Source organism: Notolabrus celidotus, chromosome 6 (assembly GCF_009762535.1).
Source record: "Notolabrus celidotus isolate fNotCel1 chromosome 6, fNotCel1.pri, whole genome shotgun sequence".
Taxonomy (NCBI): domain Eukaryota; kingdom Metazoa; phylum Chordata; class Actinopteri; order Labriformes; family Labridae; genus Notolabrus; species Notolabrus celidotus.
In genome coordinates this window covers 10529352-10546561 of record NC_048277.1, presented here as the reverse complement: position 1 = coordinate 10546561, position 17210 = coordinate 10529352, and the positions used below count along the sequence as shown (strand labels likewise).

General features: G+C 40.4%; 1 protein-coding gene across 3 annotated transcripts in view; it reads left to right on the top strand.

Annotated features, from left to right (window-relative positions):
* Positions 1-946: 946 nt before the first annotated feature.
* Positions 947-17210, top strand: part of hydin (HYDIN axonemal central pair apparatus protein) — an 85236-nt gene continuing 68972 nt past the window's right edge. For 2 of the 3 annotated variants that reach the window (XM_034686565.1, XM_034686567.1), the window contains exons 1-7: positions 947-1048; positions 1404-1533; positions 3212-3337; positions 6002-6121; positions 6460-6594; positions 7585-7784; positions 8581-8705. In XM_034686565.1, the coding sequence (XP_034542456.1) occupies positions 1432-1533; positions 3212-3337; positions 6002-6121; positions 6460-6594; positions 7585-7784; positions 8581-8705 (808 nt within the window). In that variant the 5' untranslated portion in view covers positions 947-1048; positions 1404-1431. The remainder of the gene's footprint in view (positions 1049-1403; positions 1534-3211; positions 3338-6001; positions 6122-6459; positions 6595-7584; positions 7785-8580; positions 8706-17210) is intronic. The other variant, XM_034686566.1, reaches the window with a different exon arrangement.

Genomic DNA, 17210 nt, shown 5'->3' with positions numbered 1-17210 from the left:
CACTACTGTCTTTCTGACACAGATGTGTAAAGTGAAGTGTTAATACATTCAGACAGGGTTGAGTTTGCCGGATTTGTGGGCAGTTTTACACAACAAAGACTTCTGATAGCCAATAAACGCACAATATGTTGCCCAGACACAGAGACTGTCAGCGAAAACCAGTGGAGAATTCTGATAAGGAAGTAATTTGCTGCTCATTTCCGTATTCAGTGTTATATCCCCTTGTGTGAATTATTATTTTACTCTATTATTGGGATCATATGATAATCAATTCAATAATCTTTTGAAAAATCAAAGAAAGTACATGTAAAACACACTGTAGGCGTTAGGAGGGGATTTGTAACTGTAGCTGCAAATTGTGATACAAGTACTGATAAAGGCCATTCATTTCCTGTTTGTGTTGACAGTGAAATGATAAACGAGTGCTATGAAAACATTTTGATAAGCCTAAATACATTTTTTTTTATCATGGCTGACAGTAAACTAACCTCATACAAACTAAAGAGTCTGTATTTCTTTAATGGAGTGCTTTATTTTATGCTTGTTTATTAATTTTATTGTTATTAGAAATAGTTTAGACTCAAAACTTCTGCCAAATAGTTTTGTGGTGTATTCTTTTTTCTTACTGTTAACAATAACAGACAGGCTGCTGCAAAGGATCTGAGGTGTTCTGCTACTTGTGTGTGTGGTTGTGTGAATTGTGTGTACTATTTTGACAAAATGGGCCCTGTTTTCAAAATCGTGTTTAAGCAATCGAACTGTAAGATAGGAATGGAGCTACTAGAAAAAAAAACCTAAGATGACTCGGTCCAGTTTAGTCTCACATTGGTTCGATTTCATGTTTGGAACAAGCACTGTTTTCCAGCCTGTTTGATTGGACGTTACAATGACACGTTCGACTTGAAGAGCCAATCAGAGAACAGATTACTCTGATGTCGAAGTTAGCGTTACCGTGGCAACGAGCAACAAACGAAGTGGACGGCAGTGCGTTCATCGGTGAATTTAGGAGAAAGTTCTGTGAATACGCCGACAATTCATCTACAGAGTGGTAAAGACAACAAGTTTTACTTATAAGATTTCATTACTTTATTGTAAAGGGACTTCAGATGCGTGCTTGATAAACTAGAGGGTAGATTTAACTCATAACTGTTTGTTCTAAACTCGTTTAATCTGTTAGAGGGTCTAGTTTACAAGTATTAAATCCTCATATGGACTGTTAAATGTAGAATTAAAGAACATTTAAGTGTCGATATTTTCAATTACGCCATCGTCACGTAGCTAAATTGCTAAAAAAAAAAAAAAAAAGCTTATGCTATCATTTTCAGAGTTACTATCAGCGTCTTAGGGAACTGTTGTATTCGGTATTATTGGCATTAAATCAGTGCAATAATCTTTATTTGCAGGTCAATTCTGCTTATAAGCGATTCTAAAATGACAGCCATTCAGTTTCCCCAGAGAAAAAGGAGGTTCAAGACCAGTGAACCTCTGCCTTGCAATCTTAAACTCGTTTTCAAGGAGGAGAAGCCACGAAGGGTAAGGACACAATGCACCTCACTGATACACTACCATTCCCCGGGGGTTACATTAAGTTACCTAATATCATGTCATGACAGCTTGTAACACAGAATTAGCAGTATCCAGTTGAGATTAATTAGCTGTTGTAAACAGTTTTTTTTTATGAATGAACAGAAGCCACATTTCCTGCACCAAGTTCTGGACATTGTCCCAAGCTTTTAAATAGGCTGCTTCAAGTGACAGAGTGTCCTAATAATTACCCTGGCTTCTTAAAGGGAGCAAAAATCAATATGTGACTGCAGTGTTTTGTTGCAATGACCTCAGCTCAGCAATTTTAGGCATTTTCTGGGCTGCTTGTGTTCGAACATAAAGTAGGTGGCAGAAACATGAAGTGCTTTTACTGTTCTGAGATTTTTCTCAGGGCGAATGAGATTCACATAAAACAGCCTTCCTCAACTCCTAACTGATTTGAATGGTTTCAGGTTTGTGCATAGTTCAGTTTTTATCATTTTTCAATTGAATAAGAGAAACAACTGTTTGCATATTAACAAATGATAAACCTAAAGTTATTCAAAATTAAATCATAGGCTCCAGTAACACTTGCAATATTTCCCAGTTACTTATTCTGTATATCTCTATGTTACCAGGCCAATGAAACAGATCTAGAAGAGAGTCATTAAAAAGTTCCCAGGATAAAATATGTAAAGGTAAACATAAAGGTAAACGTACGTTCTTAATCTCCATGGGGGAAATTCAATTTCTTCACTTGTGTTGTTTTTTTGACCATGCTACAAACACACAATTTGACATATACATACAAACATGCTATGGACATGCACTAAGGAGAGATGTCAGAGTGAGGAGGCTGCATTCCAGCAGCACCACCTGAATAGTTGGAGGTTAGGTGCCTTGATCAAGGGAATCTCTGCAGTGCCCAGGCAAATGGACCAGCACCTCTCCAGCCACCAGTCCACTTGCCAAACTATGTCCATACTGGGACTTGAGCCAGCTACCCTCCGGTTCCCAATCCAAGTCCCTATGGTCTCAACTACTGCCGCCCCCAACTATGTAACATTGATTAAGACAGCAGTGCAACAATCATAACCCACAGCTAAATGTTCATGATCGCACTTTAGAGTCACACCAGTCTAAAGAGGAGCAACATAATTTCACAGCTCACCTTTATAAAGAATAATGTTTACTCGAGCAACTTTGTTGTCTCTGAATAATGGAACAGAGTCTATTTTGAATACACACATAACTGGCAGCTATTGAATATTGCATATACAGTAACTCCCCCTTCTACATTATTCATTTAGATTTCAAGCCAAAATCCTTCTCTGACCTAAACTTGAAATAGGCTAAGTGCAGTTAGATGTTTCTGGTACACTGATAAAGAGGTGCCAGAGGATTGTGAGGAGAGGATATAAACCACAAAATGCTGCAGATAGGGCTCACTGAAAGGGAGAGTATTAATAATCTTTGAGCGCATGAAATCAGCTCAAGGAAATGTTCTTGATGCTGGCGGCTGAGCATCTGTGTCATAGCTGACAACTTTTAGTCCACAGTCTTGCTGACAGCTCTTGTGCTCATTATCTTTTCCCCGTTTCTCCATCAGTGGTAACAGTTTTGTTTGATGTGGTGCTGAAGTAAGGGACAGGAAACAGACTGCACTAACATGATTGTGTGTTTGCAGGTGACTCCATCTGTTTATACCCAGGAGATGTTACAGTCTACGGAGGAGCGCCTGGCTAACACCAATGAGGTGCAACCACCCCGTATCCTGGAGCTGCTTGACATGAGCATGACGACACATCACAAAGTAAATGCCAACAACTGTTTTGATGCCTCAGCAGCTTAACAACTGTCCATGCTTTCATCCACAGGAATATAAGTGAATACTGAAAGAAGGAATGGTTGCGGAAAAGGGTAGTGACAAGGATGATGAAGCTTGTCCAGCATGTGATTGTGTAATAAGAACCTGAAGCACACGCTGAAAGCTGATCTCACTCACAGTGATAACCGTGACAGACAATGGCATACAGAAAGACACATGTTTGGCATTAATCAATTAATTAATTGATTTTGACAATCTGTCTGCTTGCTTAAGATTTGCAGGCCACACGCATATACATACTGGCCATATAGATACTGTATGTAATAAGATGTATAAACACTGCTGCAGAAACACCCCATACTGTCTGAGCACCCTCATATTTACAGACTTAAGCTCCAGTAATTAGTTTAATAGCCAAGTCAAATTAAAGCCACTATGGGATGAACATTACTGCATATATTAATAAATGACTTAATCTGAATAAAAAAGTGAATAAGGTGGATTTAGCAGAAGGGTAGATGAGACCTGCATATAGGGTACATGCTGTCTGCTAAGGTCATTTATATTGTACCAAAGCTTCTTCCTCTTAGTCAGCAGGCACTAATTTATGGGTAGAGGGCAACCAATGTGAATGAATGCCCTGTACTTTTAAGAGTCAGAATTTAACAAGGTGCTTAGAGCAACAACGCCATCAAAAGTTTTAGATGAATAAATGCAGCCTCATCGTAATTAGGAGGACCTATTTTTGCACCTCACCCTGCTCACACTTTCTTTTGATTGTCAAATATGCAAATATAAATATGAGTAACCTCCTTTGTGCAGTGATAAGTGCTGGCAATGATCACTCGAAAAGGGATCTTTGAAAGTCTTCCTAATAGTCCCAGTCATGCACACTTTCATGCACAGTACTTTGAGTTTCTCCCTTTTTGCTCTGTGACTGGTGATGATTGAGATTAAACGATGCATTTTGAATGGGGATGTTTCATTGACTCTGTGTCTGTCCATTCAACACAGGGTATACCTTAGCATTACAATAAGACTAGATTTGGGAAGGAGTTAGTCTGGCCATATCTGACCAACCTAACAAAACACCTCACCCCTTTATATATATATATATATATATATATATATATATATATATATATATATATATATATACATATATATATATATATATTGTATATTAATTGTGTTTTTGGGCATTTTGCATTTTGCCTGTATTGGATAGGACAGCTGGAGAGAGACAGGAAATGTGGGGAGTAGAGAGAGGGGGAAGAAATGCAGCAAATGGTAGAGGTCAGAAGTCGAACCTGCGAGCGCTGTGACGAGGACTTAAGCCTCTGCACATGGGGAGCAGGCCAAGCTAAGCCAGCAACGCCCCCTTAATATAAATTTTTTGTTGTATGAACGACTAATAGCCATTCTACACATTTTTTTATTTCATTTATTTTTTTGGGCTTTAACACCTTTATTTTGGAGAGGATAGTACAGTGGACAAAAGCAGGACACTGGGAGAGAGAGTTTGGGAATGACATGCAGGAAAGGGACTGCAGTCTGGAATCAAACCCACCCACCTGCCCTACTGGCACGTAATCTAACCACTAGGCTTAATCCACGCCCACAAACAGCCAGTCTAATTACTAACCCTGATATAATGGAAACCATTGCTTTAATTTTTATTGTCTCCTCGAAGAAATATTGATATAGAAATATATGAAGTTCGGTTAACAAGGTTGGACCATATACTGTATATACTGTATAAATAATGGATGTAGTATCCGTGACGTCACCCATCTGTTTCTGAAGTGCTGTTTTGAAGCCAATCGTCGACAAGAGTCATACTGGAAATGCTGAACTCAACCAAACTGCTGTTGAGTTATTGTGAGGTATAGAGGCGGGCTTTGAGCCTCCTTCGGCAACAGCTACAGTGTTCCTGCCAGTCAGTCAAGTCAGTCATTTTCTTAAATGGGCAAAACTTTTCTGAAATGTCTAGTACTAAAAAAATTCACCCCCCCGTACAGGGTGCCATTAGAGAATTAGCTCTTCTGACCAAAGCCCTTTTTTAAACCAGGCTGTAAACTTGTTTATAATTGCTGCAAAGATCGTCTTTTTTGAATTAGTGTGTATGTGGTTTCTGGTGTTTCTGCAGCCAGCCTCAAGCGGACGCTTGATGAACTGCAGTTTATAACACTTCCACATGGGCGTCATATTCTGAGACCGGAGGTTGCCACTTGGTTATTTCTTATGGAGTATTTGGAATGTCCCTTACCTTCTTGAATCCGTTATTTAAGTACTGAATACTGTACAAGATGTTGTTACACTAATAATAACCTTAACACAGTACATGTTATAATGTGGATAAAGAGACTTTAATGTTTTCCTCAATCAATGCAACATCATTTGCCTCAAATGCTTCAAAACCATTGTGACAAATCAGTTATGCTTATAGTCTACCATCTTTATTTAGTTAGTTATACATTGTTCTTATTAATAGCACGGACTGGTATCTAATTTTGTAATGAATATGTTGCAGAGAGACATTCCTGTATTGTTAATTATTTTATACTGTTTCTTATGTGTGTGTGTGTGTGTGTGTGTGTGTGTGTGTGTGTGTGTGTGTGTGTGTGTGTGTGTGTGTGTGTGTGTCAGCTGTCTCTGGTAGATACCGACCTGCCGCTTTTTCAGCCCTTCCCATCTGAGTTGGTTTTCCAGAACTTCACTCAAGCACACACCTACAAGTTACCTCTACTGCTTCTCAACAATGACAAGGTTGGTGCATGACAGACAAGTTAGACAACATGGCTGCTGAACCAATGTCTCAGTATAGAAGAAAGAGGGAGCAGATCAAGTCAAACTTTCATCAGAGAGTTGAGTGTGTGTTTGTGCATGTGTGTGTCACTGGGTGTGGGTGTTACACACAGGGAGTAGAATGATTGGAAGAGGTCAGTAGGGATTGGAGGAGATTTATCACTGCAAGCTGTACAGACACCATCAAGTAATAATGAATAAATCATCACATGTGTGTGTGTACCTGGCTCTGTGTTTCTTGCTGTGTGGGGTTTGCAATTTTCTTAAGTTTGTGTAATACTTGTATTTTTTTTTTCAAGGTTTCCCGTCATGTGAAGGTGAAGCAGCAGGATTCTGAGTTTTTCCATGTGGTTGGTCCAGAGGATGGAGGGAGCAAGGTCGCACCAGGATTGTCTGCTACTTTCACTGTTTTCTTCACCCCTCAGGAGAACAAGGTACTAAAGACAGAGGGGAGTCCGACTGCTCCATAGAATAATCACACAGAGAAAGCTAGATTCAGAATGCACAGTGAAGTACCAAGGTAACCTGCACTTAAGAGGCTGGTGTAGAATTAAGATCAGATGATTAGATAAAGCTGTAATCAGACACGTAGGGAGGCAGTGCACAGGATGTGGGTAAGAATGTGAAATTAGAGAGATAATACTAAGGTAAGAGCTGAATTATAATGCGATACAAATATGATATGACAAATAGGAACGATTGAATAGATTATTTGAAATCAATAAAAGATCACATAAAAATGGATACACTTTGTGTTCATATTTTGTGCACAAATGTTTGGTAATGCTTTAGTCAGAGTCAGATGGTTTGGGGTCATGGGTCAGGCATTGTGTTACACCACCACATCCTTTTACCGTCTCTTTTACTGGGTTAGAGTGAAACCTGAGAAGCAAAGGTCAACACAAAATATGAGTCTTGTCTTGTTAACAGTGGTCCCAACACTTAACTGTTTTCACCTTGCTTTTAATTTTTCTTTAACCTTGTGTTCCACTAAGAAGGTGGAGGAAACTGTGAGTCAGGTTTTCCCCTGAACAAAGTAATTTCAGAATAAATATCCAAGAGAAAAAATTACTGTTATGAAATTTGGTCAGATTTGATCAAATTCCTGATTTGGGACTGTTATGAGTTTCATCCTTAAAGTATGGATCAAGCAACATCACTAAGTCATAAGTTAATATTTTTATATTGATGTAATGTTATCAGCTGTTTTTGGTGTCATACCTGGTAACATCATGCTAATGCCAGCAAGGCTGTAGTCACATGCTAATTATTCTCTATTAAAGTTCATGTATAAAAAATCAGAATGTGTCCGGAGCGCTGCTTGTGTCTCCATCCAGGACAATCCTATAGGCCCAGCATCATTTAAGAAACACATTAACTCAACAGCTTCGGTGTTTAACACTTTCGTAATTGTCTCCAAACAGGATTACCACCACAGTTTCGTTTGTGTGACAGAGAGAGAACGGTTTGAGGTCCCAGTCCGAGCAGTAGGGCCACGTGCCATTCTTGACTTTCGTGATGAGTTCCATTTACCTGTCTGTCCAGTGAAAACCTCCACACAGAGGACACACCTAGTCCGCAACATAGGGAATTGTGAATCCAGGTTCACGCTTCACACGCAGAGGTGAGAGATGGTACAGGATGGGCTTCGATCTACAGTTTGAGTTGTTTAAGTCATTATGTTTTACCATTGAACAGATGGTCCCAACCTTAAGTGCCAATATTGAATATCCAACATAAAACATAAAAGTTCCGTAATGCAGGGTTTTCCACACTTTTCAGCCCGCGACCCTTAAATTATAGGAGCCAAAGACTTGTGACCCCCACTGATAGTTGGGGGAGATTGTTAATGTAGATTGTATACAATGAAAATGTTGAAAATGTTATGGTTGAAAAATGTCATGTTTTACTTTGATTTGTTGTAGGCTCCTAAGTGAAGTTATACACATATTTAGGGTGTGTTTTACTCTCATTTTGTCTCTCCCTGGAGGCCACTCGTCACTCCTACAGTGTCCATTACAATTTGAATTATGCAAATTAAGTGATGACGTAATTTAGAGACTTCTGGCTACTTTTAGGACAGCCAGTACCTACTTTCCTCACTGAGGAGTTGGCAACACTGGTCCCGACCCACAATTTGGGAACCCCTGAAGTAATGCACCAACCCAGAAGTACAACTTGGAGGCAAACATGTTTTTAAGCAACCTAAGCGATTGGTATACGTTTCGATAACATTCACAAAAACTACTATTTATAATTCATGTTAACTTCTCATTTGATTAAAAACTTGGGTTTGTCAAGTGGTGATTCAGAAAACTAAGCATTTTGCATCGGATGTAATAAAACACCAAGCTCAAACATGCTTCGTATTATTATTAGTTTTTAAATTCCATCTTCTTAACTTTTATTACATTTTTTAGGCCCTTCTCAGTGACGCCCTCTGCTGGTACCCTGGATGTAGGAGAGGGTATGCAGGTGACTGTGGATTTCAACCCTATGACTGTAGGAGAGCACAGCCAGGATCTGCTTCTGCACTACCACACTGGTAACACACAATTAGGCCTCTGACAAGCCAGTGAATCCAATATCCTAAGAGTTCTCTTTTGAAAAAGCTGGGTTCAGTTGTACAGTCACATGATTTCTCTGCTCCAAGAGCTGTAGTGAAATATTTATAGCTGACCCACTCTGCATATCTGTTTTTTAGTAATAAGAGAGATTTTTTTGCATTGATTTTAAATGCCTCCATGGGTTTTCAGATGTCTTCACTCTTATTTGTCCGAAATGTTTCTCAGTCTGTCTTTTGTGAGAAGTGTCTCCTGTGTTACTAAAACATAATCTGGTTTCCATGCAAATGTGTGTGCATGGAATTGCAGCCACTTGCAGAATTGCAGTCATTTTATTCTTCTTTTTCTCATCTTTTTTGTCTTTAAGAACAAAAAAAGTATATGTATCAGTATAAATCAGTTTGCTTATTAACGCACAAACATGAAACTTAAACACTTTAAATGATAAAAGAAGAAGAAGACAGAAAATGGAAGATGGGAGCAGAGGTTTTCTACCAAAATAGTTTGCATAATCAGCAGAGTCAAATGGAGTGGAACCAAAAGGATGAATGTGTTTACTATAATCACTGAGGTAAACACTATAATGAGATTCTCTCTCAGCAGCAATGCTGACCCTGAAGCGGAACTGGACTGCTAAACAGTCATCATACACACACATACACACACACACACACACACACACACACACACACACACACACACACACACACACACACACACACACACACACACACACACACACACACACACACACACACACACACACACAAACACGCACACTCCAACGTACATGTAAACAAAAAACAATTGTTACTGTACTTTTCTCAGTGCAAACCCAAGTTTAATAAAAATCATGGGTATGCAGGCGTTCACTTTGGTCAGATGAGAGGCTTCTTTTGTTTTGTATACTACTGATATCTTACATATCTGTATTACTATCTCCATCACATACACAGCCCGTATCATTGCTTGCCATCCAGAGACCCATCTGTTGCAGCACAGCACAAAAACTTCCCCAAACTGGTCCAATTAGCACCGTGCTGTCTCCTTTGTAATTGTCTATTTCTCACTGCTTTATGTAGACTTGAAACGTTGTGTGTTTGTGATTGTGCTGTCTCATATGAAAGTGGCAAGTTTTGGATTCAGTATGATCCTTTAACCTTGGATGTAGCCGATGAGAAGTTACTAATGAGGTACTTTGGGGTTTGTGTGGGTATCTGTCTATTTGTGTCTGCTTGTGGCCATGAAGTAAAAGGTGACATAAGTAATCGTAATGAGAGGAGAGTCTATAACATCCTCAGGGAGCTGCAGTGTGAATGTTGTAGGGAGTTAGCTTATGATGGCTGTGGGGTATGAAATTTACTGCTTTGTGAACCTCTCTCTGAGGGCCAGTTATCTCTCCTCTCTCCTCTCTCCTCTCCTCTCCTCTCCCCTCTCCTCTCCTCTCCTCTCCTCTCCTCTCCTCTCCTCTCCTCTCCTCTCCTCTCCTCTCCTCTCCTCTCCTCAGTAGAAATTATATCATAATGAGGTTATCACTATTCTTCCCCCTTTCACTGTGTCCTGTGGTGGTCTTTGATAGTTAGGTATAAGAGGAGTAGTAGTATTTCTTGTACCCACATGGACTTACAAGCAAGCGGCAACCTCCGGTCTCAAAATATGAAGCCCATGCGGAAGTGTTATAAACTGCAGTCGATCCAGCGTCCGCTTGTGCCACATACACACCCATTCAAAAAAGATGATCTTGGGGCGCTGGTGGCCTAGCAGCCTAAGAGCCCCACGTACAGAGGCTACAGTCCTCGTCGCAGGGGTCGCCGGCTCGATTCCAAGCCGGTCGACCATTTCCTGCATGTCTTCCCCCACTCTCTACTCCCCACATTTCCTGTCTCTCTTCAGCTGTCCTATAAAAATAGAGGCAAAAAGGCCAAAAAATATAACTTAAAAAAAAAAAAAAAAACGATCTTTACAGCAATGATAAACATGTTTACAGCCTGGTTCCAAAAACGGGGGGATTTTTTTATAACGCAGCAGTTCAGAAGATATTAAGATTACGAGTTTTGCCCATTTAAGGACATGACTGACTTGATTGACTGGCGGGAACACTGTTGCTGTTGGCTAGGAGGCTCAAAGCCCGCCTCTCTACCTCACACTAGCTCGACAGACGTTAGGTTGAGTCAGCATTTCCATTATGGCTCCCGCCGACAATTGGCTTCAAAACAGCACTTCAGAACAAATGGGTGACGTCACGGATACTACGTCCATTATCTACTCAGTCTATGCTTACAAGACACAAGAAAACAAAACAAACACGAGGAACAACATAGAGAACCACAGAAAACAAATGCATTACAGTACATGCCAAATAATGACCAAAAATGTTGTAGAATGTTGTTCCCCAGATATTGGCACTTCACTTAAGCAAACATGAAGTGTCCTCATACACCCTTTAAAGGCATTCAACACAAACCGAGCGAGCTGAAACACTTTGTGTGTAAAAAATGTACTGAAGTCATCATCAGACATGGAAAGCAAGTCAGGGCAATTTTTCTGATATTTTGCAAAAAGCAAAGCATGATAATGTGCAATCTCCACCACTTGCAAATGACTTCTCTTTAGGTGTTTCTATATTAAAGCACAAAAATGTAACTTCTTATACACTTGTTTCTCATACTACAATGCACCCTTCTGGTGTCCTTTATGACGATTAGGATATCTGCTTAATATTCTCATGGCATAGAAACAAATCAACAAATCCCCTGTGCGTGCTGTGATAAATGTAACTGTGCTAAAGCTTAGATGAATAACTTGACATAACTGATTTGATTTATTAGTTTATAGTTGTTTATGTTGCTGTTTCTGTTACAAAGACTCACTCGTGTATTCACTTTATTTCATAAGGTGACTTTTTTTTTTGATAAATGCTTGTTTGATGGCCCCTGATGACACATTCTGTGTTTTTGTTGTTCTTCTGCTCGTTCGTGATCATCTTGTGAAGAATGTTTTTTGAGGGGTCCTCTACGTAAGGGGCAATGAATGGCTAAGGGGTGGTTATTGGAAATAGAATCCCGACAGGGTGAGACAACACCCCGACACGAAGCGGAGGTGTCAACACGCAAGTGTGATCAGTTTACCTCTGGTGTTTCTCATTTTAATGAAAGTTAATAACCGTAGTTGAGGGGTTGTCAGGGGGTTTTAACCAATCAGAATCAAGCATCCTACACAGCCAGAAGACCAGTAAGCAGGGTTCCCACGCGTCCTGGAAAACCTGGAAAACCTGGAAAACAGTTGACCAGTTTTCCAGTTCTGGAAAACACCTGGAAAATGGGAGAAAAAATAAAATGTCCTGGAATCACATATAGTCCTGGAAAATTATTCCAACATGGCTGCGTGTGACCTGACCCTATTAAGAAAACACATCCCCATTCATTGAAAGTTGAGTCCACGCTGTGCTGGAAAAGACAGCGACACTGCGCAACTTTTTTCACATCTTTTCTCCTTCACTTCATAATCATGCATTCACAGAAAACAGGGGTATATTGTCTAGTTTTATGGTACATTAACCTTGTAGAGTGCTCTTTTGATTCAAGAGTCTTATATTTAAGTTATAGTGTGACCAGTGGAGTCGGGCAGAAAGCTTGGGGGTCTGTGCCTCACAACTTTCTCTGCAGGCTGAGAGCTCAATTACCGTACTGTAGCTCAGTTGTTCTCAAAGTGGGGTCCCGGGACCCCTGGGGGTCCGCGAACCATAGCATGGGGGTCCGTGAAATAATTTGAATACATTTCTAGTAAATCATAAAATTGTGCTGTGTCATTACAAAACAACATACACACCATTGTTATGATACCATTTGGTGGCTCGAAGGGATATGTGAGTATGAAGGAGGAATGAAATGACCCTCTGTTTTAAAGTATACTAGTGGTATTTACTTGATTCAAATTGAAGTGTCATCTGTTTATCACTATCGTACAGGTCTGAAGTATTTACATTGATACGTTTTACAATACAAATAGTTCCAAGGGAAACTAAGAGTGCAAATGGTAGTAAGCATGTGTTTTAGTGATGGGAAGTTCGGGTCTTTTCAGAGAGCCGGCTCTTTTGACTCGGCTCCCAAAGAAGAGTCGGCTCTTTCTACTCCAGAACGGGTGTTAATTTAGGATCTTTTGTAGCCGTATGTTTTACCTTAATTTTGCAAAAACTAATGGTTTGTGTGTTGAAAACCCTTTAACGGACAGTGTTTTTATGAGAAGCCTTATAATTGCCCAATTTTGTGAATTTATTCTTTTACAAAACCATTCTTACCCTGACCCTAGGGTTATGATTAGGGTTAGGGTTGTGATTAGGGTTATGGTTGTGATTAGGGTTAGGGTTATGATTAGGGTTAGAGTTAGGGTTGTGATTGGGTTAGGGTTATGATTAGGGTTAGGGTTATGATTAGGGTTAGAGTTAGGGTTGTGATTGGGTTAGGGTTATGATTAGGGTTAGGGTTATGATTAGGGTTAGGGTTAGGGTTAGAATTAGGGTTAGGGTTATGATTAGGGTTAGGGTTATGATTGGGTTAGGGTTGGGATTAGGGTTAAAATTAGGGTTATGATTAGGGTTATGATTATGATTAGGGTTAGGGTTAGGATTATGGTTGTGATTAGGGTTAGGGTTATGATTAGGGTTAGGGTTATGATTATGGTTAGGGTTATGATTAGGGTTAGGGTTATGATTAGGGTTATGATTAGGGTTATGATTAGGGTTAGGGTTGTGATTAGGGTTAGGGTTATGATTAGGGTTATGATTGGGGTTAGGGTTATGATTAGAGTTAGGGTTGTGATTAGGGTTAGGGTTAGGGTTGTGATAAGGGTTAGGGTTATGATTAGAGTTAGGGTTGTGATTAGGGTTATGGTTGTGATTAGGGTTAGGGTTGTGATTAGGGTTAAGGTCGTGATTAGGGTTATGGTTGTGATTAGGATTAGGGTTAAGGTTGTGATTAGGGTTAGGGTAAGGGTTGTGATTATGGTTAGGGTTATGATTAGGGTAAGGATTAGGGTTGTGATTAGAGTTAGGGTTGTGATTAGGGTTAGGGTTATGATTAGGGTTATGATTTAGGGTTAGAGTTAGGGTTAGGGTTGGGATTAGGGTTAGAATTAGGGTTATGATTAGGCTTAGAATTAGGGTTATGATTAGGGTTAGGATTATGGTTATGATTAGGGTTAGGGTTATGATTAGGGTTAGGATTAGGGTTAGGGTTATGATTAGGGTTAGGATTAGGGTTATGATTACGGTTAGGGTTAGGATTGGGTTAGGGTTATGATTAGGGTTATGATTAGGGTTAGGGTTATGATTAGGGTTAGGATTAGGGTTAGGGTTATGATTAGGGTCAGGATTAGGGTTATGATTAGGGTTAGGGTTAGGGTTAGTGTTAGGATTAGGGTTAGGGTTAGGGTTATGATTAGGGTTAGGGTTAGGATTAGGGTTAGGGTTAGGGTTATGATTAGGGTTAGGATTAGGGTTAGGGTTAGGGTTAGTGTTAGTGTTAGGATTAGGGTTAGGGTTATGATTAGGGTTAGGGTCAGGATTAGGGTTAGGGTTATGATTAGGGTTAGGATTAGGGTTAGGGTTAGGGTTAGGGTTATGATTAGGGTTAGGGTTAGGATCAGGGTTAGGGTTATGATTAGGGTTAGGATTAGGGTTAGGGTTAGGATTAGGATTAGGATTAGGGTTAGGATTGGGGTTAGGATTAGGGTTAGGGTTATAATTAGGGTTAGGGTTAGAACCAGAACTAAACTTAAGCAAACAGAACCAGAACCAAACTCATGCAAACAGAACCAGAACCAAACTCAAGCAAACAGAACCAGAACCAAACCCAACCAGGACCGAACCAGACCCGAACCACACTCGAACCAGAACCAAACCAGAACCGTACCAGAACTGAACCAGAACCGAACCAGAACCGAACCAGAACCGTACCAGAATCGTACCAGAACCGAACCAGAACCGAACCAGAATTGTACCAGAACCGTACCAGAACCGAACTACAACCGAACCAGAACCGTACCAGAATCGTACCAGAACACGAACCAGAACCGAATCAGAACCAAACTAGAATCGTACCAGAACCGTACCAGAACCGAACCAGAACCGAACCAGAATCGTACCAGAACCGTACCAGAACCGAAACAGAAACGTACCAGAATCATACCAGAACCGAACCAGAACCGAACCAGAATCGTACCAGAACCGCACAAGAACCGAACCAGAACCGAATCAGAACCGAACCAGAATCGTACCAGAACCGTACCAGAACCGAACCAGAACCGAACCAGAATCGTACCAGAACCATACCAGAACCGAACAAGAACCGAACCAGAAACGAACCAGAACCGTACCAGAACCGAACCAGAACCGAACCAGAACCGTACCAGAATCGTACCAGAACCGAACCAGAACCAAACCAAAATCGTACCAGAACCATACCAGAACCGAACCAGAACCGTACCAGAATCGTACCAGAACCGAACCAGAACCGAACCAGAATCGTACCAGAACCGCACAAGAACCGAACCAGAACCGAACCAGAAGCGTACCAGAACCGTACCGGAACCGAACCAGAACTGAACGCAAGCAAACAGAAACAGAACCAACTCAAGCCAACAGAACTAGAAGCAAACTCGAGGAAACAGAACCAGAACCAGAACCAGAACCAAACTCAAGCAAACAGAACCAGAACCAAACTGGAGCAAACATTATTAATGTCCTCAGGTTGGCATTGAGAAAAATCCGATGCCTCAGCTTGGATGGGCTGATCTGATTTCTCCTCTCAGTGAGTATTTGCCCTGTCTTCAAGAAGACTCTCTGAAGGAACAGATGAAGCCACGATACACAGCCTCCCCTCCATCACCTGTATCCTATATCCTCACATGTGATTGGCCGCATGGCCGCCATGCTGACCATTTAAAACAAAGTTCTGCTGTGAGCAGAGCTGGAGCTGAGCACTGTGAGAGCTAAGCAGCGAAAGGAAAAAACTGGGAGCCGGCTCTCTCTCGATGCGAGCCGGATCTTCTGATTCACTATAAAGCATCGTGTCTCAGAGCCGCAGCTTTTGATCATGACACATCACTAATGTGCTTAATCTGTGTTACAATTATGATGGGGCCATGGACAATTTTCTCACCTGTAAGGGGTCCCTGGCTCCAAAAAGTTTGAGAACCCCTGCTCTAGCTAGTAAGAGTGCAAACTCCCGATAGTGAAAACAAACGGAACAAAAAGAGCGACACAGCTGCACATCATAATAGACATCGCCATGCAGGAAGACAGTTTATGTTTTTTTAAACCTCTGAGAGATCTTCAAATACAGAGTGCGTCTTTACACCGGTGCGATTTTTTCAGAGTTTACGGTAACTCAAATAAAAAAACGTGACATTTGCTTTGTTTTATATCGACCACTTAGCAGGATGAATATCATGATTAAGCAGGTATATTTTGAGTTTGAGTTGAGAAACATTTGTGGCCATTTTTGTCATTCAGTTCTATTTAGGTCATTAATGCAATGATCCTCTGATCATTATTATTATTTAATTATTTCAATAAGGCAGCTTCCAGATTCCTTTGCAGGTTCTTTTGTTTTTTTCTTAACTCATTTTATATTTTTTGAGAAAAGAGAAAGCTGAGATGTTGCCCATCATTGTTACTTGGTTGCACTAATAAAGTGAAGAGCTGTACTGTACATCTGTGGTTGCATTATTCTATTATCAATTTGCCATAATTTTTAAGTATGTAAGAGATGATTTCATTGATAGCCATAGACTACATGTCTTTCAATGTAGACTTCCACTGAGAGGAACATATTAGACTATTTAGGAACTAAATTAGGAACTAAATTTAGACTGTCATACCAGCTTGATCATCAATGAAAATGTCCTGGAAATGTCCTGGAAAATGATCTCTGGAAAAGAGTGGGAACCCTGAGTAAGAAAAGCGGGTAATAATGTAGTTTAGCACTCACAGATATTTAGGTTAGCCTAGGTTGTATGCTCAATTAGCCGGGCTACTTATCATCAAAGGCATAAAGACAAATCTTTGGATTTCACCTGCCAAGTCATGGGGGGAGCAATTAGAGGTAAAAGAAGAAAGCAGCAGTGCTTTGGAGGAGATGATGTAAGTGGGGCTTAGGTTGTGATTTTCTGTTTTTAAAATGATTCAACCCCTTTTCAATACATGCATTAGAGAATGTAAGTTACACTTGGTTGTCGTGTTTTATCAATTAAAGGATGTCAAACATGTAAGTAAGCTTTGGTCTGTTATGTTATATTTACTCCCATCTAAACATCGGTTGCTAGAAATAGCACCAGAAAACGTGACAGGCTGTGTTGATTAACCAAGAGGAGGCTTCAATCAAAAGCAAACCAGCCTCACTCCTGACCCAGGCTTGGCACATCAAAGTCTCCTCTCAAGCTAATTTGGGCTACACAGCTCCCTAAAAGTCAACTTAAGTGTAAAATCC